The 23712-nt window shown below is 52.9% G+C and overlaps 2 protein-coding genes and 2 long non-coding RNA genes across 7 annotated transcripts; 1 reads left to right on the top strand and 3 right to left on the bottom strand.

The window, feature by feature from the left end:
* Positions 1–2683: 2683 nt before the first annotated feature.
* Positions 2684–9905, bottom strand: Brd2 (bromodomain containing 2). Of its 4 annotated transcripts, none has more exons than XM_087597043.1 (13): positions 9174–9905; positions 7538–7841; positions 7217–7308; positions 6832–6969; positions 6321–6459; positions 6008–6222; positions 5535–5909; positions 5002–5305; positions 4594–4839; positions 4234–4496; positions 3839–4143; positions 3510–3632; positions 2684–3361 (listed from the first exon to the last, which is right to left on the bottom strand). In XM_087597043.1, the coding sequence occupies exons 7-13, from the start codon at positions 5639–5641 to the stop codon at positions 3228–3230; spliced, it is 1482 nt and encodes a 493-aa protein (XP_087453169.1). In that variant the 5' UTR covers positions 5642–5909; positions 6008–6222; positions 6321–6459; positions 6832–6969; positions 7217–7308; positions 7538–7841; positions 9174–9905; the 3' UTR covers positions 2684–3227.
* Positions 9906–10127: 222 nt separating this feature from the next.
* Positions 10128–13265, bottom strand: LOC147998544 (uncharacterized). The gene is made up of 2 exons (XM_087598673.1): positions 12808–13265; positions 10128–10475 (listed from the first exon to the last, which is right to left on the bottom strand). The coding sequence occupies exons 1-2, from the start codon at positions 13261–13263 to the stop codon at positions 10128–10130; spliced, it is 804 nt and encodes a 267-aa protein (XP_087454799.1). The 5' UTR covers positions 13264–13265.
* LOC147998543 (uncharacterized) lies at positions 12038–22891 on the top strand. The gene is made up of 2 exons (XR_015645589.1): positions 12038–12593; positions 20275–22891. It is a non-coding gene; the product is annotated as an uncharacterized LOC147998543 (long non-coding RNA).
* Positions 19412–23712, bottom strand: LOC147998542 (uncharacterized). The gene is made up of 2 exons (XR_015645590.1): positions 23647–23712; positions 19412–21839 (listed from the first exon to the last, which is right to left on the bottom strand). It is a non-coding gene; the product is annotated as an uncharacterized LOC147998542 (long non-coding RNA).

Raw genomic sequence — 23712 nt, 5'->3', positions numbered from 1 at the left:
ACCAGAAGATGGAAAGCATGTACGGTGGGCAGCAGTACACTTTCTCAAATCAGGAATGGAGGACCGAGCGGCACACGAGTGCTTTTCACTTGCACTTGGCACACATGTGTGATCCTACACTTACACTTGGCACGCACATGATCTTACTCTTTCTTATACTTGGGTCACATGTGATCCTCCACTTGCACTTGTCACACTGTGGTCTTCCTTGGGAGGTAAGAGCTGAGTGACAACTTAGATGGGCGAGACCCAGCCTGACGGGGGAACAAGGGAGAAAACAAGGCAGGGTCACTAGGCTGTAGCTCACACGATGAATACGGGCTCTAGGATTAACAACTGACTGTAGAGGTGCTCATGTACGTAGCGGGTAAGTAAGCACGTGGGAATGCTTATTACATAGGTGACTTGCTAGGTTAGGGATGTACCTCAAAGATACCTGGTCTAGCCACGTGAGGGCCAGGGCTGGGGGTACAATGCATCAAGGGACATGTTTGAAAAGCAGGCCTTTTTGGACATGCTGAGCGTTAGCGACCCTGGGAACACTAGCGTCAGGCAGAGGAACTGTAAAGTCCTGTAAGACAGACTGGAGAGTTGCTCAGTGATCCCGTGAGAGTTATGCAAGGTGTTCCAAGGAACATCTTACCAAAGCTGAGCTCTCTCCAGCAAGGGCCCAAGCAATGAGGGACAAAGCCTAAGGCCTTATCTATGATCCCCCACAGTACAAGAGTGAAGGCTCCTGCTAAAACATGGAAATGAATGAAGATTCAAGTGGAAGTCACAGGCATGACCAACAGATGGCACCAAAAATCCCAGTCTTGGGTAAGTACCTCAGTGTATGCCAGCACAGTGGCCCCTCCTCAGTCAGACCAGCCTTCTACTGCTGGAAATTTTTTTTTAAAAGTCTACATACTTTCTGTTTTAATGGAGTGAAATTAGCCCCGACCTGCTGCTTCGACCCCAGTAGCTGTAACTACAGACACTTATAGGTCTCCCAGCTCACTTTCAGTGCAGTAAGCCCAATGCAGACGGTACAGATTCTGGAGCCAATTCTGCCTTGTCAAAATCCTACCCCCAAATAGTGTTGACTTCCGGCAAGCTGCATCTTGCCCCCCCCCCCCCATCTATTAAGAGAGGTTATTACAATACATACCTCATCTAAGGTTACCATAACGACCAAATCGTTTTTGGCACACACTAATTCCTCGTGAACTATCAGGAGGAAAAAATATAAACCTGGCTGAGATACCTGCTTTATAGAGCTACCACTCAGGCAATGTGGGCGAGCACTGATCTTCCATTTTCTCCTGCTTCAGCCTGATTTTACTCAAGCTGTTCTGCCATCTCTAGTTCCCCCTTTTCTGATCACAGAAACCTTACTCCAGTCACATCGTGTTTTGCACTGTCCTGTGTACACAGAACAGACCAGCAGCACTAGAAGGGAATATTCAGGCCTTGCAGGTGGGGCCCTTAAGACTAGTTCCACCCACACCTTGGCCACCTTAGAGCCACTGATCCTTCAGGCCAACCTACCCTTTGGTCCCCACTGCACCAGCAGTTCCAAACAGCCCTGGTGCTTGTCCTGGGAGTTTTCCAATCTGGACCATGAGGGCTGGACTGGGTAGACAGCAGGTACTAGCTCCTTCCCAGTGCCAGGCTGACCTGAGCCGAGAAGTAACCGATATGGGAAGTACAACTCCAAACCAGCACAGAAGGAAATACTCAGTGTCCCTCTAATCAACCCCAGCCTGCTTACCTATCAAAGTGCTCTAGAAACCAAGATGAAGACCCTACACATAATAAAATGCCTTTTTGACCAGTTGGGGAGGGATGTTACTCAGGAGATACACTGACCAGAGTGCAGCACAGGTTTAGAGACCCGTTTTGCAATCCATGGATGACGGCCCGGGACTCCTTTCAAACTGCTTTAAGGCTGTTCTCCATGTGTTCTAGATTATGCTTGAAGTGAACCTAGCTTAGTCTATGAGCAGAGCTGTGGGGTTAAACCTTACCTTTGCTCCATTCCATTTACCTTCAGTTGTTAAACCCGTCACAACCCAGGGAAATTCTCTAGACTTGTTCTTAGGTCTAGAACTCACCAGCTTAGTTCTTTCCTGCACAGGAAAACCACCCTCAGCAGGATGTCTGTAAGCGGTTTCAGGACAGCTACAACAGTCTTCCTCATCACTTATCTGCCTTCAGGTATACTTTGCTCACTTGTGGCAGAATTAGCTATCACTATTTTGGACACTGCTCCATTTCCTTTTGTACACTATGCTTCCTGCCCCACTGTACTAAAGCCTCATGTCCATACATCATAGAGCTATGGACTTGAAACATAAGACATGACTTATAACCTAGTTGAAACTTGACCTGCTAAGCCATCCACTCACCTAGTCACCAGCACATATTCAGTAGCACAGCAAATGCTTAGAACCACCTAGACAGCAGTCCTTGTCCAGCATGTTTAAGGCTCTGGGCTCAATTCTTAGCCTCTAAATATAGACCTAGGGGCCAAGTGAGGGTACGGCTAATGGTGGATGCCCAGCACTGCATTGAGCAGAGCAGTCCCCACCCAACCCAGCACTAAATAGTTGACCCAGTCAGTAATGCTCAAAACAATCTTATTTCTTTTGAATCACCTTGAACACAGAAACAAATCTCACTAAGAAAACCAACTCAAAACTTCAATAATATTTTCTTTATTTACAAGTTAGAATCAAGAAAGAAAAGACAGTCTGGGGGCCAACTGGAGAGGTGACTAAAATCCCCAGGCCCCAAATGGAGTGGAAGTAAAGGGAAGAGTAGAAAAAAAAGTCAATGTAAAAAAACAAAAAGAGCTCCCTCTTCTTCCCTCCCCATGGAGGCTGGAGGGCGGACCACGGCGCTACACCCCCAGCCTTACCACCTAGCTTAAATAAATTAAAACCTCAAAACAGGGCCCTTAGAAGTGAACAGGACAGCTGCAGCTCAGGGGGCTTGGTGCCAGGCATATGCCCACACCCACCCATACCCTTGCCCCACCCCCATCATCCTCAACAGGGACATCACACCCAACAGGGCTAGGAATTCAATCTTATTTTGTCCGTGTCCCTGCATTCCTCCCCACTGCAGAGCCAGCTCTCCTATGGAGGGGTGAGATGAAGAAGCGTCACAGCAAGGGAAAAGTGGGGAAGGGTGGTACAGGGGTCCGGTCCTGCGGAGCCTTCCTGCCCCATCTGGCCTGGCCCTTAGCCCGAGTCTGAATCGCTGGTGTCTGAAGAAGATGAGGACGAGGAGGAGGAGCTGGAGTCTGAGCTCGAACTAGAAGCACTGAGACGGGACACTGCCACTTGCTGTGCAGATGACTCTGTCTTCTCACTCGCTGTAAGGCAAAGTTAAAGGTAGATGTGACATTTTCATTTGTCAACAGAACACTTGCCTACTAGTCACAAGGGCTAGCTCTCAGTTCAAGTCCTGTATTCAACTTAAAGGAGAGGAAGGGTGAATACATTCACAGTGGTCCAAGATACCTTTCTTGGGGGGTTTTTTGGTGGAGTTAAGCTGTCCACTGACATCCTGCAGTCGCTTCTCTAGTTCCCGCTTCTTCTCCAAAGCCAGTTCCTCCTTTGTTTTCCCCACAGGTTTTCTAATAGCTGGAGGGAAAAAAAAAAATCAGGATTCACTTTACTGCCTAAGTCTTTCCAGAGTTGCCAACTTCCTTTTCTGAACGAAGCAGCCCATTCATTTGGGATGTTGCCTGCCAAAAATACACATGCATGCACACACCAGACCCCCACACCCTTGCTGCCCTCAATACCTGTGGAGCAGTGTTAACTGATGGATATAATCTGATACTCACTATAGGGCTTCCGGGGTTTCTTTCGAAGGCAGGATAAAACGTATCGTTCAAGCTCCCTAAGTGTGGACGGCTTGAGTGTTTCAAAATCAATCTCAATTTCTTCTGGATTTGAATCACGTAGAGAAGGCTCTCTGGCTTGGATGATATGTACAACTCGACCCAGCTTTTCCCCAGGTAACTTATTGATATCCAGGCTTAGCTGTCTCTTTTCATCATAACTCATGGGCCTGCTTTCTTCCTCCTCCTCCGAATCATAGCCAGTGGGAAGGACAGGTGGGGCAGTCTTCTGAGCCTTTTTAGGCAGCCTATGGGCAATGGGAAATTGTCAGTAATGAGTTTCCACCACGCAGAAGCTGGCTTATACAATACACTAAGACACTATCTTAAATCCTTACTTGTTGCTACTTCCTGCAGAAGTCCCGAAGCCAGGATGGCTGAGTGTAGTAGCATTGCTACCCCCACCACCTGCTTTCTTAGATTTCTTGGGCTGAAGTGGGCGAGGGGCCCTAGGCCCCTTATCATCTTCATCAATCCCAATTCGGCCACGATGTTTCTCTGCCTTCCGTTTCTTTTTTTTTTCCTTTTTCTCTCTCTTCCGCTTGGGTTTAGATATCGGGCCCTGGGATAGGGCAGCCAGTTGTTCATGAACTGCCCGAAGCTACACACGAGAAAGGTGAAGTAATTAAAACCAAGAAACAATTGAGATCAACAGTCTAAGCTCTCGCCCAATTGAAGACCACAACGTGATCACTTACCTGCTCTTGCAGCTCTGCCAGGCGATGAGCCCTTTCTTCCTCGGAGTCTGAGCTTTCACTCTCTTCCTCCTCATCTTCCTCATCCTCTTCCTCCTCTTCCTCAGAGGAGCTCTCACTGCTACTTTCCTCACTGGAGGACTCTGAAGAGGATTTGGCCAACCCGGGAGGCAAGGCAGTAGAGACAGGTAAAGGTCCTGGTTCCAGTGGCTCATCTGGCATCTTGGCATAGCGGAACTCAAACACATCCTAGAAAGACAGGCAGACTCAAAAACTGTTTAATGCCCAGCACCCAGCACACTAGCTCCAACTTGATAAAAGAATTAAATTCTACAAGTTTTAGCTGCACAGCAAAAACTAAATAAACCTCTCCCTATAAGCAGTGGAGTAAACCCCAACCTTCACACTCACCTGTAACTTCCGGGCCATAGCCACGACATCGTGGTCTGGAGGATTGTACTTATAGCAGTTGGAGAACATGAGCCGTACATCAGCAGCAAACTCCTGTGCATCCCGGTAATCGCGGTTCTCCATCTTCCGCTGCAGAAGGAGGCAGCATGAGAAGCTGCACAGGCAGTCTCTCATCTTTCCCTGCCAACCCGACTCAAAGAGCAGCCCTCTCTTGAAACAAGTGGGGATGACCTTAAGGATCTGTGCCCTGGGGCTCAAGTTTGAAGTCCAAGGATTTGGGGTAGGTTTGAAGAAATATCTATGTCTAGAAGAAAACATTTCTAAGTGACCAAGGCCATCTCCTCCCATCATCACATTTCCCTAACCCGACTCTTATCCTTACTGTGAAAAGCCAAGCATGTGACCTTGTACAACTTTTTAAGACACACAGAATGGAAAACCACCATGTTCCCATAAGGAGAGGTGGATTGCTCTATTGGTCCCTAGGCTCCAACCACTGCCCAAGCATCCCATCTGCCCCATGCAGTGGGTACCTTGACAGTGCTGAGGTCCATGGGGTGCTTAATGATGTCATGGTAGTCATGAAGGCCAAGAGCAGAAGCGTCCACTGGTTTATAGAAAGGCCAGGCATAGGCAGCATGCTTCTTAGAGAGCAGCTCCTTCAGGATGCCATTGCAGTGTTTTAACTGTTCTGACAGCTTTCCTTTCTTAGAGCTCTGGTGTTGCTGTTGCGAGTCAGGCAAGTCTTTTCGTGGGGGCTTGATTGGGCGGCCACTCTCTCTGCGCATAGGAGGGAGCCGTGCTGCCTTTGGCTCAAGACTCCCAGGAGGACTAGCTGGGGAACCGGGAGCCAGGATGGCTGTAGGTGTAGGGGTGGTAGTATCTGCTTTCCGTTTAACGCCTTTTTTCTGTAGTAGAAAGATGGAGGGGATCAGTCATTCCAGGTCCATTTCTTTCACACCTCTTCCTCCTAGTCACCCTGCACAACCGATCTACTGATGCGTACCTTGGCAAGGGGCTGAGCTGGAGGAGCTGCTGATACAGCAAGGAGTGGGGGCCCAGCAGAATGCAGGGACTTTAGAAGGGGAGACGAGATGACTGATGGGTGGGGAATGTTGAGGACAGTGGTAGGTATTTCAGGTGGTGGTGTATACAGGGCTGTATGCGACACAGAAGAGACAGCAGGCACCTGATGGGCACTGGTAATACTGCCCTGGAGTGCTACAAAACAGTAACAGAAAACAAGTTTTAGTTCTTTGTTCACCCTCATCTGCAGGTCACCCGAACAGCTTTCCCGTCTTTAGGTTCCCACTTCCTACCTGCTAACTTGGCCCCCTTCTTATGGCTGTTCTTAGGGATAGTCACCACCAGCTCTTGCTCCTCTTGTGGCATCGATGCCACTTTCTGTAAGAAGATCTTTTCCAGTGTCTGTGCCATTAGGACAATATCATCCGTGGGCTACAGGAACAAGCACAAGAAAGGTTCAATTGCTGGCATAAGAATTCCCAAACCCAGGCATCACAGCCCTCACTAGTCATCACATCAAACTAACTCCCACCACCTGAAACCACACGAGCAGAGCTGGTGAGTTACAGATCCCGCTTTTCTCAGGTCTCTGGAGCTTTCTGAGAAACAGGGCCACCATCCCCAAATATGAAACGTGTTCTACTTAAGTAACTGTTAATTATAGGAACACTGAAGCCACATCTAACACAGCAGCATTTGGAGGTCAGGCCTTCTTAGACCTTGACTAGTTGATAGCATTTCCAGCAGTGTTGGGACCAAGAACCAGAGTACTACTGCCTTTCAGCAGCTGCTACATAAACTTACCTTGTTGTAAATATAACAGTTGGTAAACATGGTGTTAAAATCCTGCATACATTCTGAGGCAGCCCAGTAGTAATTGTTTTCAAGTCTCCTCTTGATAGTTCCCATGTCCATGGGCTGTTTGATAATTTTGTGATAATCCTAAAGAAAGATATCCTAGGTCAGAGCCACAGGAACTGTCTATTCTAGGGCAACTACCAACAGGAAAAAGATACATACACCCACACGCACACCCTAGCCATTAAGGAGTATTGCCCACACTGCGGCCCCAAATAAACTATGGGCTAGAAAAATTAGATGTTTAACTCCCACTAGGAGGTCCCTGATACCTTTTCACTAGCCACCCAGCTCCCACCCACTTGGGAAGCTTCCCATCCTGTGACATTACCTCTGGGGATGGCTATCCATGGGCTGCATGAGGGAAAGGAAGAAGCTAAGAATTTTGGCCACCGTGGTCCTCTCCCAACCAGGGGTGGGAATCTGTAAAATGGAGCCAGGGCACAAAGTTAAGGGACACATGGAGGCAAGATGAGAAATGCCAAGAGAGATAACAAGCACAAAGGACCAAGAATCCAGAACGCTGGTGGCTATTTGCTCAAAGAGAACGGGGACTCCCTAGGGGCCGCAGCACCTATACTACGTAGCCCACCCCCCACTCACACATTCCAGTTCATTCCCATACCTGCCCCCAGTCCAGACTCTTACTCACCGGCAGACCCAGCTTCACAGCGTCCACAGGCTGCCGGAATGGCCATGCAAACTGATGCTTCCACAGAGCCTTCATTACTACCTTGTGCAGGTACTGCAGTTGGTTTGTTACTCGTCCTGGCTTTTTGGGATTGGACACCTCAGGAGGGGGTGGGTTGGCAGGGGCCAGTTGTAAAGCTGGTACAGAAGCCATTGTGGGGCTCTCGAATCCCTCATACAACAGCGAAGGCTTTCGAATCCTTTTCCCTGGTGCTGCTGCCTCTGGGCCCAGCCCCAGTAACCCTGCATTCCCTTCCCCAGGGAGCCTGCAAAAAGGGGAAGCAGAATTAGATGTGGTAATAACATGAAAGATCAAGAAATCTTGCTAACTTGCACTATGCAACCCTATAAATTAGTCAGGCTTGGGCTGCACAAGGTCCACAGTGAAGTGAATTGCAACCAGCCAGGGGTCAACTAAAGGCAACAATAGTTTTTGCCCATTGCCGCTATCTAGCTTACACCGAGTTTGACAAGCTGCTTGATTAAAATAAATGCAAAACCAATGTCACACCAACTTCAGCCTTGTGGAGAGGAATCTGAAGCAAAATGGGTGGAGCTAAGAAAGTGAAGCTTCATCCTCTCACTAGGGACTTAATGGTTGCCATGGTGGTTAAGACAGAGAAGCCAGTGAAAAAGGGAGAATAAACCTCATAAAGACCGACACACCTAAAAGAATTCATTGTGCCATCTTTTACAATCTCTGGGGGGGGGGGGTTTCAAGACCACAGTAAGAACCAGACAAAAGAAACCACCTCTCAACCCCAACTTAAAATGCAAGGAAACACTCGTCAGACATCCTTCCATAGTAACTGCCAGACCTCCAAAAAGTACCAACAAAACAAGTCTCTTTCAAAAGGCACAACAAAAAGCACCCTGCAGTCAAGGTCAGCTCCAGCAAGCCAATTTCGATAGAGCATGCCTGCCCCCCTACAAAAGTGTCCCCAACGACCCCCACTGTAGCTCAGACCAAAGGCTACCGCTACCAACAGAGGCTCCCATCAACACACGGGCTCCCCGTGGACAGTCCAGACCATGTGTTTCCTAATGGCTAAGACACCAGACCAGGTCTCATTGTTTACATCTGCAGTGAGCTGAGCCGGAGTCTTGGACCCACCCTCCTTCCCACCGGTCGAGCTCAACGCTACCCAAACACACCCACCACCGAGGGCAAGTGGACCTTCGACAGCAGCCCAAACCTATATGTGGAAGCAACCCAGTCTTGGGCGCGATGGATCCCTCCACCCTGCTGGAATACCCCCTAGCAAAACCCTCAAGCTGTCACCATGGCAACTCTACGGGCACTGAAGTAGCCGAAATCCCCCACAAGCACGATGACAAATCAAGGCTGGAACTGCGCACACACCCCCACCACCCTGCGGTCCAGCTCGTCCTGGCCGGATGGGCCTCCGCGTCGCGGTAGCGCGAAACTGACAGGCTGCTCAGACGCAGTACCTGGGCCGCCGCCACCGCTTCAAAACCGTCGCAGCCCCCTCCGCGAGCTCGCGTCAACAGCTGCGGCGCGGAAGCGCGCCTCGCCCGCCGCTCCCCGGAACGCCGCCCCCCAACCCCCCTCCCACACACGGGTGGCGGAGACGTACTTGTGGGGAGTCACGTTTTGCAGCATCTTGACCTCAGGGAACCGCCGTCGCCGCTCAGCTGCGTGAAGTCCGGGTGGCCTCGGCTCCCCTCACCGCCGGGCCCAGCATAACCCGGGACGTGGGGGGAAGGCCGCTGCCCTTGGCCCTCCAGGCGACAGCCTCGCTGCGGGACCGGCGCGAACGCTGTCTCCTGCGCCGTCCTCCGCACAACTCCGGCAGCTTGGCGCGCTCCGCAGGCGGCGACAGCGGGAAAATGGCGGCGGGCTCTGCCGGCCGGCGAACCACAGGAGAGCGTAGTCTGCAAGCTCGACAGTCCCCGAAACTGGACACCGCCGTCAATTGGGCCCGCCGCCGGTCGACAGGGGTCCCCTCTTCCTGCCGCGGCCGCCGCGGGTTGGTAAGAGCCCCGTCAGACCTCCGATGGAGGCGGATGAGCACCAAACAGGGGTTTCAGAGAGCCGCCGCCTCCATCTTTGAAATCCTCTTGAGGGCGGAGTAGAGGGGTGGACAGACTCCGAGGACTGGGCGGGGCCCGAGAAAGGGGAGCCTCGGGGGCTTCTATGGGGTCTGCACTGTCCGCCGGGAGCGGTCACGGGCCGGGACGAAGGCCATTTCCGAGCGGATGGACGTGGATTGTACTGGCGGCCCGCGGAGGCTCCAAGACTCTGGGTCAGTAGGCACAATCCTCCAGCTCGTCCTAGAGGCTGCTCCACTCCAGCGCGAAATGGCGCCGCCGAGCCCCGCGCCAGCGCTTTATATATAGCCGGAGGGGCGGAGCTTCGCTGCTCATGCGCGCCACCCTGCTCGCGAGCTCCCCCGCCCCCTCTGCGCGTGCTCGCCCGCTCACGCGCCCGAAGAAGCCAAGGGGAGAAGGCAGGACCGCCTCTTCGCGGGAGCCTTTCCTATTGGTCCGCTTGAAGGATGACGTCACAAACTCCAGTTCCAAGGCGTCGATTACCCGGCCGGAGAGTGCCGCATAGAGCCAAGGCGAAGAGGCACCCCGCCATGTCTCCGAGCCAATTGGATGCGCCGTGGCTTGGCGAGCCCTGGGAGAGATGCAGGCCGAATGGCGGCGTGTAGGCGCCATCTCCCCGGGGCCTGCAACACGTCGTCCCCACCTCCAGGTCTGACGGAGCCCTCCGGGGCTTGCAGGCACCCAGTCGCCGCCGATCGCCCGCGGCGGGCTGGCCGCGCCATTCTCAGCTTCTCCATTGGCGGTGCGGGCGGGGTGCAGAGTGGGATGGGCTGCGCGGGCGGGGCCGGCAAAAAGCTCTTGGTTGCGATGCCGCCGCAGTGGAGAATCTGAAACAAGGAAGACAGGCGCCATCTTAGAAGCCGCGGCCTGCTCTTGGGCAGAGGCCTCCGAGCGCTCCCCAGTATCCCCGCGACGCAATCTAACATTGCTGGGCTTCATGACCCAACACGTGACTGGATTAGAGAGTTCCAAGACTAACTGTGCCTTCCCCTAACCAATGTAGTCAAACAACCAAGGCCTCGCGCTGCTTTAAAAACCCTCAACTCTCAAGATGCGAGGTCGCCCCAAGTGTTTCACATCTAGCGAGTCCCCGGGGCCCTTACTCTGCCCACCCGTACCTTCAGCTTCTAGCGCACTTAACTGCCTCACGAACGCAAAAGGCGTCCCCATACCCTAGAAAAACCTACCTCTGCAAACTTATTCCGGCGTCAGGGTGGGGAGAGCGGGCGCGGCTCCTTGGCCCCATCTCGCCCCAGCGTGGGCGAACTGAAGCCCCCCGCCCCCATCGGGCCGGGAGTCCTCCCCACGGAGCGCCTCTTCCATCGGTCAGCGCCAGGGAGGAGGGCGAGCCGAGGAGGCGGCGGCGCTGCTCTGCAGCCCTCCTCCCTCCCCTCCCCCCCGTAGCCGGACGCCTCCGAGGAGGGGCAGGAGCCATTTTGGGAGCTGTCTCGCCCCCTCCCCCTCCTCTCGTCTGTCTTGGGACTCTCGAAACACCGCTTATGTAGGACCAACCAACCAGTTCTCAAGGTCAGATGGCTAAAGCAACTCTGGAGTTTGCCCCCTCGTAGGAAAGTAAAAGCATCTTCCCACCATAATACACGGTATTCTTGCTCGCCCCACTCCCCTTTTCGTAGCTAGGAAGACTTGTGTGCACGTCTGGGCGAGAAAGCTAAAAGCTGGTGAGGGGCTGTAAGGCGAGCTCACCATCCCCCGAAGTAAGATCTCCAACTGATCTAGGTCCTAGGACTGCAACCAGGCGACCCTCCCTCCACATTAGCCCTCGACCTCGAACCTGGGTCACTGCACTTAACATGGCGGCCAAGCTCCCGAGTCTTCTGGACCGCAAGACTAGCGCAGACCCCGCAAGGGGGAAGTGCGCCTCGGAAGCAGAGACCCTGCCCGCACTCCCCGCCGGGGATCAGGCCCGGGTCGCCGGAGTGCGCGCGGCCCCGCCCGGGTGGCTGCGGCAAGCAGGGCAATGACACAGCAAGTTTAGAGGCCTCTCCCCTCCCCCTAGCGGCCCGGCCTCCAAACTGGATTTTCTGCACCTGGGCCTCGCGGGTCAGGGCCGAAGCCCGACCGGGGGTGGGGGCGGGGAGGCAACTCGGGGAGCTGAGAAACTGCTGGGCCTTAGAGAGAAAGAGGGCAGCCAGTCGAGGCTCCCGTTTCCCTGCATTCCGGAAAATCACTGCGCCCCAGTCATTCCCAGCCCTCCCTGCCCCCACATGAGTCACAGGGGAGGCTGCTGCTGCTGCTGCTACTTAGTAATTTGGAAAAGTAACTCTTTCCTCCTTTCCGTTCCCTCCCCCGCAGCACACAAGGAGGCAACTGTTGGAGGCAGGGGGAGGGGAGGAGGGCGCCAATAGAGCTTGCCACCGCGAGAAACCCTAAACCTTGGAGGCTGGGAGACCCAGCCGAGCTCCTGCCTCGGACCACGCTCGCCCTCCCCTCCCAGCACCCACCTCAGGCCAGGATTGCGCTCGCAGGCCGCCCCTGGGCTCCCGGACTGTAAGCCCTCCCCACCCCGGGGCAGAGATAAACAGCTAAGACCCCGGAGGGGCTACGCAGCCAGGAACAGCAGGCCTCACAGGCCGGGTCCTCGTGAAAAAGCACACAAACTCGATAGGGCCGAGGCAGAGCCTCCAGCACGCCATGTGACGGCGACGAGCCTGCTACCCTTGACACAAAGGGAGCTCAGGGACGCGCCTTCGGAGTCCCTGGGGAGGCAGGGAGTCGGCGCCAGGGAACCACACCAGTTCACAACCAGAGCTGCCAACTCCAGAGCGCTCGCGTCCCACGACCAACACTCCCAACTCGGCCCACCGGCTCGCCCTTCCCTCGCCCGCCAAAAAGATGCCATCTCACCTGGCTCCAGATTCCTGTACCCCCCCCAGGGGACGATGGCAAGGGAGACACGCCACCCTCGCCCCTTTGCCCTCCAGTGGGTACGTAGGCACGAGGTTGGCCATTCCCCTCCCCCCCAAGTGGCCCTCTCGGGCTGGCCCCAGTCCACACTCCCATTGGCTGTCAGGTGTTTGAAAGACAAGTCTTTCCCCCTTGGGATTTTCCTCCTGAACCCCAAGAATTCTTCCCACTCCCCACCTTTACTTATGTATTTAAATGACCGACGGCGTCCCCGCCCCAGGGGCCCCTGCTCACCTGGATCCAGGAGCCACGGGGGGGCCCTCGAAAGTCGCCCTCAGCCAGGCTGGGGGGGAGCACGGAATCCGGGGTGTCAACCCCCCCGGAAGCCAAGAAGGCGTTGGGGGAGGGGGCGTAGCCCCCAGCCCCTCCCTTCCCTAGCCGCTGGGGGTGGGGGAAAGCATCGGGGCCGCGCGGCCACGTCAGCAGCCCTCGGACTGGCTGGGCCGGGTCACGTGTCCGCTCCCCCCACGGCCACGAGGGCGAGGTTTCCGAACACTGCCGAGGGTCGTGTGCGGGGTCACAGGGGCTGCACGGCTCAGACATGCGTCCCGAGACCCCAGACCTCGCCAAGGCTGCTGCCTCGCCAAGTCCCCGGCCTCCCGCGCGGCCGTGGTCGCCCCCGTCCCCCCCACTCGCCTCTCGGTACGGGTTCAGCATGGCTGCCACAGCCCCAAGATGCACAGAGCGCATGCGTAAGGGTGTGCCTGGCCTGGGGGAGGGGAGGCACGGGTCGCGCGGAGAGCCGTGATGCGCAGGCTCAGTCTGCCCCGAGCCTGGGGGCCGACCCGCGGCGCGCCCTGGGTGTGGCGGGAGCGCGCGGGCCTGCGCCCGGACGGCTTCTCCCCGCCCCCGACTCCCCTCCGCGGCGGGTTCTTCCGGCTCCGGTCTGAGGCGGTGCCTGGCACCTTCTGACCAGGATCCGCGGGTCCCCGTGCTGTGGTCCCGGGAGGCACGCGGGGCCTGCCTGCTATAGCGGGTTTGCAGGGCGAGCCTCCCTGGAGCGGTAGGGTCGGTTTGGGTGTTGCACGCTCGGTTTGACGTTTTAATCCGGAGGAGTTGTGGGGTTCCTCGAATCTCAAACTGCCTTCTTCCCTTTTGAGACTTGAAAATACCCGAAGCCTGCCTTCTACGAAGTTTACCGCCAATTTCTTTCCCTGATCTTGTACAGGTAGACCCTTTAACCTAAGGCTCCCACTGCGAGATTTTCCCGTTTTTTTTTTTTTTTCCTGGTTCTTTCCCCGACATTGTCTATATTCTAAATTTCCGTGGCCGGTTTTAGCCAGTTTCAGTTTCTCAGTCTTGAATCCATCCTATTACAGTTTAGGATGGCAACTTAAAACACAATGTAGTTGACTTAAAATGTGGAACTCGCGTTTATCTCTGTCTTCTTTGTCTTTCAAAGTATGGTCTGGATTTACACTCTTCCCCCAGACGACCATCTACCTGTCTTCTCCGTGTGTACGTCTCTTATTTTATCAGGGGCTTCTCTGTTGAAGGAAATTGCTTTTGACTTGGTCACCTTTCTCTGTTATCCTAAGTCCTGTCCATTTGCTCTCCTAGCCAAAAAGAAAACCCTATTTGGTATCTACCCTGTCAGTGAGTACTCCCCGGTTTTCTCAACTCCCTTGCACAACAAGGGCCTGGACTTACAAGATGCTAGCTCCCAGCTCTCTTTGCTTCTCACTTCATTCAGCTCTGAGGCGTGTCCTCACCACCCTCCGTACCAGAACCTCGTAGCCGACCACCCCAGGGTCCACTTAGAATTCTTATCTGGCCTGGCCTTTGATTTCTCCCTGACATTGCCTTGCTATCATGCCCCACCCCCGCAGTGTCTGTTCTGTAGGTCTGAGTGGCTGGTTCCTGCTGTTTGTCTGGACTGTGTCTACACTGTCATCTTCAGTGACTCAAGCCTTTCAACTCCACCATTAGATTAGACCGTTCTTGAGCAGAATTTTACTATTTAAAAAAAAAAAAAAATCCCTGCTTGGTGTCTGGAGAGATGGCTCAGCAGTAAGAGCACTGACTGCTCTCCCAGAGGTCCTGAGTTCAATTCCCAGCAACCACATGGTGGCTCACGACCATCTGTAATGGGAGGTGGCATGTCTGAAGACAGCTACAGTGTGCTCATATACATAAAGTAAATCTCCAAGACGGAGAGCTCCTGCTTGGATAGCCGCAGACACTACAGGATGTTCAGAATTGATGTGGGCTCCACAGCGCACCAGACCTCCTGCTGCTGTGTTACTCCAAATGACAGCAGCTTCCAAGTCACGTCGATGTCCTCACCTTTACTTAGAACTGTATCTGCCTGAGTCTTACCATCCCCTTCCAAAATAATCAAGGAGTGGTGCCTTCGCTGCATCCCCTGGACTTGTTAAAGGCCTAAGTCACTCTCTACACAGCAGCAACTTGAGTTTAAATCTATTAGACGCAGTTTAAGTTTGTCTCACAGTGGCCGAATTTCAAGTTCTCAGGGGCCAGGCATGGTTAGTGCCTGTCCTATGAAGGCACATTTTCAAGCACTCTGCCACCAAGCTTCATCCACGGCTCTGGAATTGTGTTTTGGATGGTGGGGCTCTGGGCTTTTCCACTCTTGACCTAGGCTAGAACTCTGCTCCTGTGTTATTTGTTAATCTCATGTTTGTCAGAACGGTCGGCTTGCTGCAGCCACCTCCAGCTAGCCAGTTCCTCTCCAGCCCCCTACCCGGCTCACGGAGCTGTTCCCAGACATGTCACATGTCAATGTCATCTTGGAATTTGTTTTGTTCTTTTTTTTGGAGCTGGGGACCGAACCCAGGGCCTTGAGCCTGCTAGGCAAGCGCTCTACCACTGAGCTAAATCCCCAACCCCTTGGATTTTTATCTTCGTGCTTTTACATGTATGTTTCTTCTACAAGGAGTTGGCTTTCCCTCAGTTTAAACCAACATCTGGGAACAGCTTACTCGCAACACCTAAATTAAACTGATTTATTTGGATCCACTTAAACCTTTTATAGTGAGCCGTAATCACCTGCTTCCCTTAACTATGAAACTTCATCCCAATGGAGTGATGGGGGGTGTGTGTGTGTGTGTGTGTGTGTGTGTGTGTGTGTGTGTGTGTGTGTGTATGGACAGTGTCTCACTATATAGCCCTGGTTGCTCTGACACTGTAGACCAGGCTGGCCTTGAACTCACACAGATCCACCTGCCTCTGCCTCCGGAGATGAACCACGCCTGGCATCACCTCTGGTTGTCATGGGAAACTCAAAGACGTTACATCACTCATCCAAGATCAGACTGCTGCTAAGTAGCAGAGCTAGGATTTGAACCCACGATCTACTTGTGAGTGGTGTGTTATCAGGTGTACACAGCCAGCCCCACGGAGTTACGGGGCCAAAGCAGTGAAGACCAGGGGAGGGATACCTGAGAGCTGTCTTCACGGTGCTGTTTACATTAAGGTAGATAAGCTTTCTTAGAAGGAAACATTGTGAGCTTTGAGTCTGGGATTAAGCGTAGGTGGCAAGCCTCACACAGGGGATCTAGCAAGCTGTGGTGGCACCTGCTTTGAGTACAGCACTTGGGAGGCAGAAGTAGTTTAGGAGTTCAAGGCCAGCCTGGGTTATTTACTAAGTATGAGGGGCAGCTGTAGCTCCTAGAGACCCCTGTCTTTAAAACAGATAAGCACTTTGAAACTGTGCTCTTGTTCATTCTCCATTGCTGTAAAGAGACACCATGACCAAGGCATCTCTTACCAAGACATTAACTGAGGCTGGCTCACACGGTCAGAGGTTCAGTCCATTATCACCAAGGCAGGAGCATGGCAGCATCCAGGCAGGCACAGTGCAGGAAGAGCCAAGAGTTCTACATCTTGTTTCTGAGGCAAGCAGGAGAAGACCTGTTTCCAAGCACACACTTCCTCTAACGAGGCCACACCTCCTACTAGTGCCACTCCCATGGCCAATCGAATTCAAGCCACACGATCAGGATGATAAATTTACCCAGTAAGACAGTAGACAACTACACCATAATGGTGGGCATGGGCGAGTGTGGCTATTGGAGTTATGGCTGGGTTTGCCCTCTGAAACAGAAGCAAGGAGAGGGAAAAGAAAGTAGTGATTGGGCCCAGCATGGTGGTGCACACCTTTAACCCAGCATGTAGGCAGCAGAAGCAGATGATCTATGTGAGTTCAAGGCCAGCATGGCCTACGTACAGAATTCCATTTGAGGATCCATTTATGGATTTAGAAGGGTATGGGATGGGGAGGGTGGCAACATCCGGTGGATGGAGTGTGGTAAACCAGAGACATGCCTCAGGGGACTACTGAAGTATCCACGCCCATAGAGGTGGTACACTGCCTTCCTGTGTGTGACCGCACCACCAGGTCCATTGGTCATGGGTCCCTTGGTGGACGCTGTGGTTTGAATGTGGCGTTTATGCAGGTGTTCACTCTCTAAAGCCATACAGTCATGGCTTTAACAGGACAGGAACCTAATTGTGAAGCACGTGACTAGGCTTGGATTATGGCCTCTGAGGTGGAGCCCGTCATGGAGTCCTGGTGGCTTTATGAGAAGAGGGACTGGGGACCCAGATCAGCAGTGAGAAGTACTTGCTACTCTTAAACTGAGGACCCGAGTTCGACTCCCAGCACCTTTGTGAGGCCCAGACAAGGCCCAGACTCCTAGGGATCTCTGGCTACAGGGACCCACTTTCACTTGCACACACACAACCTACGGAATTTAAAATAATCTTAAACAAAAATAGGGGGATGTGGAGCACCCTCAGTGTGGGGAGCAGACTGACAAGATTGCAGGTCAGTTGCCAGGACTTGGTTGAGAAAGTTGAACCGGTTGGGAAACTGATGGCTTAGGTGACTGAGTGGCCAACTATGTCATTGCCTGAGCCCTGGACCATGGGCATTGGAAGGTACTGGAAGGGAACTCGGTCAAGTTTTCTAAACTGATCTGCCCGTGGTGGATGCTTAATTAGTGTTGGTGAGAGAACTCATGTAGACCAGGGTCCCCCTGATTTGTGTGGCAGTGCCGTTAGGGTTAGAGGTGTAACCCACCATACCCGGCTAACACACAGATTCAGCTTAACCTGTGTGCCTAGAGTGCTCTCATACAGTTGGCTCTGTTGAAGATAGCTGTGTTGAGGGGGTTGGTGGTGATTCTCTATTCTTTAGCAATACTAAGAGGTGACACTGTGCTTGGCCACAATCAGGTCTAGTGGGCGCATACCTAATCCAGGCTGAACCAGTCCAATCTTCTGAGAGAATGAGAAAGTTAACACTGACTGGAGGCCTTTGCAGCATAAAAGTGACAGCTCAAGGCCCATGTGGTCACTCTCCGGGTCCCACAAGCTGAACCAGTTATCTGTCCTGTAACTCTTTATAAATTACGTTAGCCGGGGTCAGCCCCTTCCTTTCTTCTCTCTTTCCCACCCTCTCTGTCCTATTCTGCTCCATTTTTGAGGAAGTGTCTATTAGCCCAGACTGGCCATGAACTCTTGACCTTCCTGTCTCTGCTTCCCCCGTGCTGGGATTTCAGGCATGTTCCACCGTACCTGACCTCCATGCTGGAAACATCTCTTGTTTTACTGTATCCTCCTGAAGTCAGCACAAACAGGTAGCATTTTAACTCTGTGTGGAACGTGAGTCCCTTCGGACAAAACAGTCTGAGAAGCTGGAGCTGCTCAACTCCCAGTGGCGGGACCACAAGCTGTGGGAATGTCAGGGTGGATCTCACAGCAGAACCTGAACGGTTCTGCAGAGGCCAGCAGCTGAGCTGAAGGGAGAGGGAGTAAGTGAGGCCATAAATACCGTTCAGGGCGATTGCATCCCGCAAGAAGGACAAAGGTTGACAACAAAGCCCCTGGGGAGTCCTTAAAGCCAGGTGTGGTGGCTCAGGCCTATAATTCCAGCACTTGAGAGGCTGAGGCAGGAGAGAATTGATTTGAGTTCAAAGAATGTGCTACAGTTTCCAGCAGCTTGTGGGAGAGACTACCTCAGAAAAACTAAGCAGTTGAAGGAAAACTGGAACCGGTGCAGTTGGCTGAAAAGGGAAGGCGGGGGGGGGGGGGGGGGGGGACGGGACGGTAAACTAGGGGAGTGCTTCCAAGCAAGTCAGGGCGCAGACCAAGTAAGAGAGGGCAGGGCCAACTGTGTCAAATGTGCTGACTGCTTGAGTCGACCTGGTGAGTGAGCAGCACAGAAATGTGAACAGTGTCGTGTTGAGAGCAAGGGGTTTCAGCAGGTGTAAAAGAGAGGGACACGGATGCACGTTGGCTTGGATAGACATTAGCCCGTGCCCCGTGGGGAGGAGAGTGGGTGCGGGGTTAGAAAACACTTGGGGGCTGGCTTTGGTGGAGATTGCTGGTAGAGTAGCTACAGGCTGGACTTGTTACTATTTATGTCCCATTGTAGCCAATGGAGAAAGGTTAGCTAGCCTGCCGCCCCCAGGTAAGCTGGCTTCCCTTCTTCGCTGGTTCTTACTATGCTCTTTGTGAAGAACTTGGACCCCTCTGCCTGGTTTCTGCTGTCCTGAGTAACTACAGTTGGCCACACCTGCTCCAAAACCCTCCCGCACAGCCCACTCGCTTCTGCTGTCCACCAGATCTCGGCCTCCCTGTTGTCTGGACACACCGCTTAGTACCCAGGCACAGTCCCTAAGGGCAAAGCAGGAAAGGTGACTGTATTTGGGGCTTTCACCCCACACATAGAAACGCATTCAGCAAAATATGGTCCTGTGGCCAAAGCCAGCCCACTGCCTGTTTTCGTATGTCTTGGGTGCTAAGAACGGTTTCACATTTTTAAAAATGATTTTTTTTTAAAGCAAGAATGTTTCATGACACATGAAAATGTTGTGAAAGTCACATTTTAGTATCCATAAATAAAAAGAGTTAAGGACAGAACTTCAGGGAAGATCAGTAGAGAACGGCTGTGAGAGAGGTGTCCACGAGGAAGAGCTGCCTGGGAGGCCTGAGGGAGGAGAGGGGGGAGAGATGAGGGCAGAGTCTTGGTCACTCTATCGTCTAATTGCCTGGCAGCCAGAGATGTTTCTATCTGGGTCTTCACAGAACGTTTGCAGACTCTGGTTTAGCATTCCAGGTGGGTGGCTGGGCTTGTGTTCCCAGAGAGAATGTTTGTCGAGGATGTGTGAGCCCTGGCTTCCGCCTCCAGAACAGTAAGTGGAAGAAAGTTGTGTAGTGTGTCTCCCCTATGGAGTGTTAAAACAATCTGAAACCTGGTCCCCACCCAGACACCTATAAACAGAGGCAGATCGCTGTTCCGCAACATCGCAGATCGCAGATCGCTGTTCCACAACATCGGACTGCTTAGCCTTGTTTTGTTTTTGTCTGGCTACAGTTGCTACTGTGATGCCCTGAAAGGTCCACAGGGTGGGGCTGAAGAGATGGCTCAGTGTTTAGAGCACTGGCTGCTGCCCTTCCTGAGGATGAAGCAGGGTTCAGTTCCCAGCACCCACATGACAGCCCACAACTGTCTGCAACTCCAATTCCAGGGAATCTGACACCCTCGCACAGACAGACATGCAGGCAAAACACCAATGCACATAAAAATAAGTTAAAGGGGTGGGGTGGGCACAGGTTTCACCAGTCTCAGAAGCACTGACTGACCACGTTTCACAAAGATGAACGGCTTAGGTTACTTAATTGCAATAGATCTTTTCTCCGCCTCTTCCCTCACCCTCTCCTTTTCTCTACCAGACTTGAAGCACACACAGCCACAGTTTCTTCCTCACCTCCCCCTCCGCAGCCCACCACAATCTGGAGTTGACTCCTACTACAGTTGGGAGAGTGTTCTCAGTAAATGTGCCTTCCATCGTATAACTGCCAGATCTGACACTCCTCAGCCCTTCCTGCATCCAGAGTGGGCCACTCTGCTTCCATCACCTGGGGCTGCCTCCCCCCCCCCACTGTGTTCCCGGCACCTCCAGATTCTTGGGATTAGCATATGCGGTGTTAGTTACTCTCCGAAGATCCTCCCGGACTTGGTGTCCCTCCTGGCTTTCCTGGCTGGCTTCCTGTGGATTCTGCCAGCAGTAGACACCGAAGAAAACCCAGAAACTTAAAGCTTCAGTCTCCCGTCCGGTGACAGACAGTTGTGGCCCTTGTTGGTGGAGGTAGCCATTGCAGCAGTCTGGATGACAGCTTCCTCGAAGAAGCTCCTCCAGGATCCTGAGCTTGGTGGCAGCTTCAAAGGAGATGGATCTCCATGGCCTCCAGTGCCTCTACCTGGCTGCCGCAGATGCAGACGGGGTTCTGGCTCGGGCTGGGGCAGTGTCTGGTCCCACCCTCCATGTCTTGTGGCTTCAGTTGCAGGAAGCCTCCACCCTTTGGCCCTTCCTGCCTCTTTACCGTCTTCGAATCTGACTTTATACATCCCGTTCTCCCAATCTAATGTGCCTGCGAACCCAGCACTGGGTGGCTAAGGCCACTCTGCTGTGAGTTTGAGGCCGGCTCTATAGGGACGTCCATCTCAACAAAGCAAAGCAAACGAGCCTGGATTCCAGGCGTGGCTCAATGCTCCTGCCTGGGGGCTGGGTGGTAGCTGATGAGGTTGGACCCCTGCAGCCCTGAGTCTGTGACCCCCTTTACCTTCAGCGCAGTCTACTTGGTGATTTGACCCTCTGCTTCATCTGTGGTCCCTCTTCCTCCACCTCACCACTCCTGTGGGCTGTTCCACAGCACCCCAAATTTAAAACATCTACGATCATATCCCCCCCATCTCCTCTTCCTTCCTCTTCCCTCCTCCGTTTTGTCCCCCCCCCAACCCAACCCAACCCAGGGCCTCATACATCTTAAGACAAGTGCTTTACAAATAGACTACAGCCTTCTCTAACCCAGACTCAAGCTGGCCTTGAACTCACTTGGTAGCCCTGTAGGCATAAATTGTTTGCAACCTACTTTCAATAAGGGTTCAACCTTTCTTCTAACCCACCACCCAGCAGAGGTAGGGGAACAGAAAAGCTAATAGGATGTGGGGGGGAGTGGACCTGTTCGGCAGTAGTTCTTTGGGGGGTGAGCTCGGTCTTCCTCAGCAGCAGTTCAATCCCACAACAAACAGCAAATAAGACGCAGCAGCTGCAGACCGGCCCTCTAGGCAGGCAGACAGCACGCACGAACCAGCAGCTGCAGTCCAGTCCTTTCAGCAAGCAGACACCAGGCTGTAGTAGTTCAATCTTGAAGAAACTGCCAGGCTCACCAACAGCCTGAGGCGAGGCCACCAGAGGCAGCAAGCTGCAGCTGTACCACAAGTCCCACAAATCGAGCTGTATAAGGTGAAACAATACATGTGTCATTAGCGAAGAATAGCGAGGCGGAGCAAACCAAACCAATGGTCAGTGCTCCTCCCCTACTGCCTGTGAGGTCACATTTATACTCCTTCATCATGGGTCCCTTCCCGTGTCTGCTATGTCCAAACACCCTTTCACCTGTGTCTGCTCCAGGAAAACAGCCTTTCCCGTGTCTCCTTTAGCAACTCTTCCTTTCACCTGTGTGCCCCAGCAAACCATCATTTGACATAACTTTTCCAAAGATACTGGAAGTTTCCTTTTTGTAGCCCGACCTTGAACTTGCGATCTTGTACTCCAGGCCCCGAGTATTGGGGATCAGGGGTATTCATCTCCAGGTCCAGCTTCCCCATCTTTCAGTAAGCCCTTGGTAGCCAAGCCCTTCAGAGCCAGCTTCCTCATCATCCCGGCGTTCGAGTGCATTTTCTTTGAGTATCACCTCATCTGGAACCTTTTCATCTCCAGCCATTTATGATGGGAAGGCATATTAATGTCCACTCCTGACAAACGGAGCCAGTTGGCCAGTGGTTTTAGGTTTTCCCAAGTTCCAGTGGTTTGAGATATCAAAACCACTCAAAAATGCTAAATTTGCCTGCTGACAGTGGCACACTCCTCTAATCCCAGCACTCTGGGAGTCCGAGGCAGGCAAATTCTTATGGTTCAAAGCCAGCTTGGTCTTCGTGGTAAGTTCCAGGCCAGCCAGAGTGCTATGCAGTTAGGCCTTTTCTTAAGATGATGATGATGAAAGGGGGCTGGAGAGATGGCTCAATGGTTAGAGCACTGACTGCTCTTGCCAAGGTCCTGAGTTCAATTCCCAGCAACCACATGGTGGCTCACAGCCATCTGTAATGGGATCCGATGCCCTCTTCTGGTGTGTCTGAAGACAGCGACAGTGTACTTATATAGAATAAATAAATCTTTAAAAATAAAAATGATGTTATTTTGGGGTTGGGAATTTAGCTCAGTGGTAGAGCGCTTGCCTAGTAAGCACAAGGCCCTGGGTTCGGTCCTCAGCTCCGAAAAAAAGAAAAGATGGTGTTATTTTGAGTCATGCCCTGACTTTTTTGTTTGTCTGCACTGTCTCCTTTTCCCTCTCTGTCACCCAGGACATGGGCATTGACCTCTGTGCCTGCACGTGAGCATCCATCACTGAACCGCATCCGTCCGCAGTATGTTTCTCGGTGCCATCCTGTGTTGCCGACTGAGTCAGTCAGACCCTCTTCCCTCTGGGTCAAGGCCTACGTGGCCAGCTCCACTCTGGATTTCCAGGAACAGGGCAGCCTTTTATATGAACAACACAGATGCTGCAAAGGAGGGCACTGCCCCTCCCCTCTCCCAGGAAGGCTTTCTCCTTTCTCATGTTCTGGTCAAACTGGTGTTCCTTCCAGTCTCTCATGATGGGTCCTTTTCTTACTGACTTGATAAAGCACCTTACAAAAACAACTTAAGGGAGGCGGAGTTTGCTGAGGCTGGGTCTGAGGGTTCAGCCCATTGTAGTGGGTAAGTTAGCAGCCTCGGGGAGTGAGGGGCAGCTGGCTACTATGTACCTGGAGTCGAGTGGAGGCAGGAACTCTGATAGGACCCCAGCATTGTGTATGATGCCAGCCACATGCAGGGTGTCTTCCCGTTTCAGTTAATCCAACCTAGAGATCCTCCCACAGATATATCTAGAAGTCTGTTTCCATGGTGATTCTAAATCCCATCAAACTAGCAATCAAGAACCCTCACAACTCCTAAAAGTTGTCCTGTGTCCTCTTTGTTCCCCAGCCTCCTGAATCCTCCTAACCTTTTTTTTTAAATGGTATCATCCACCTCCACCTTGTCTCTGCTCTCCACTACAAACGGAAGTGGC

This window comes from Rattus norvegicus, chromosome 20 (assembly GCF_021556685.1).
Source record: "Rattus norvegicus strain SHRSP/BbbUtx chromosome 20, alternate assembly SHRSP_T2T, whole genome shotgun sequence".
Classification (NCBI taxonomy): Eukaryota; Metazoa; Chordata; class Mammalia; order Rodentia; family Muridae; genus Rattus; species Rattus norvegicus.
Note: the sequence above shows the minus strand (reverse complement) of the source record. Positions and strands in the feature narration are given on the sequence as shown.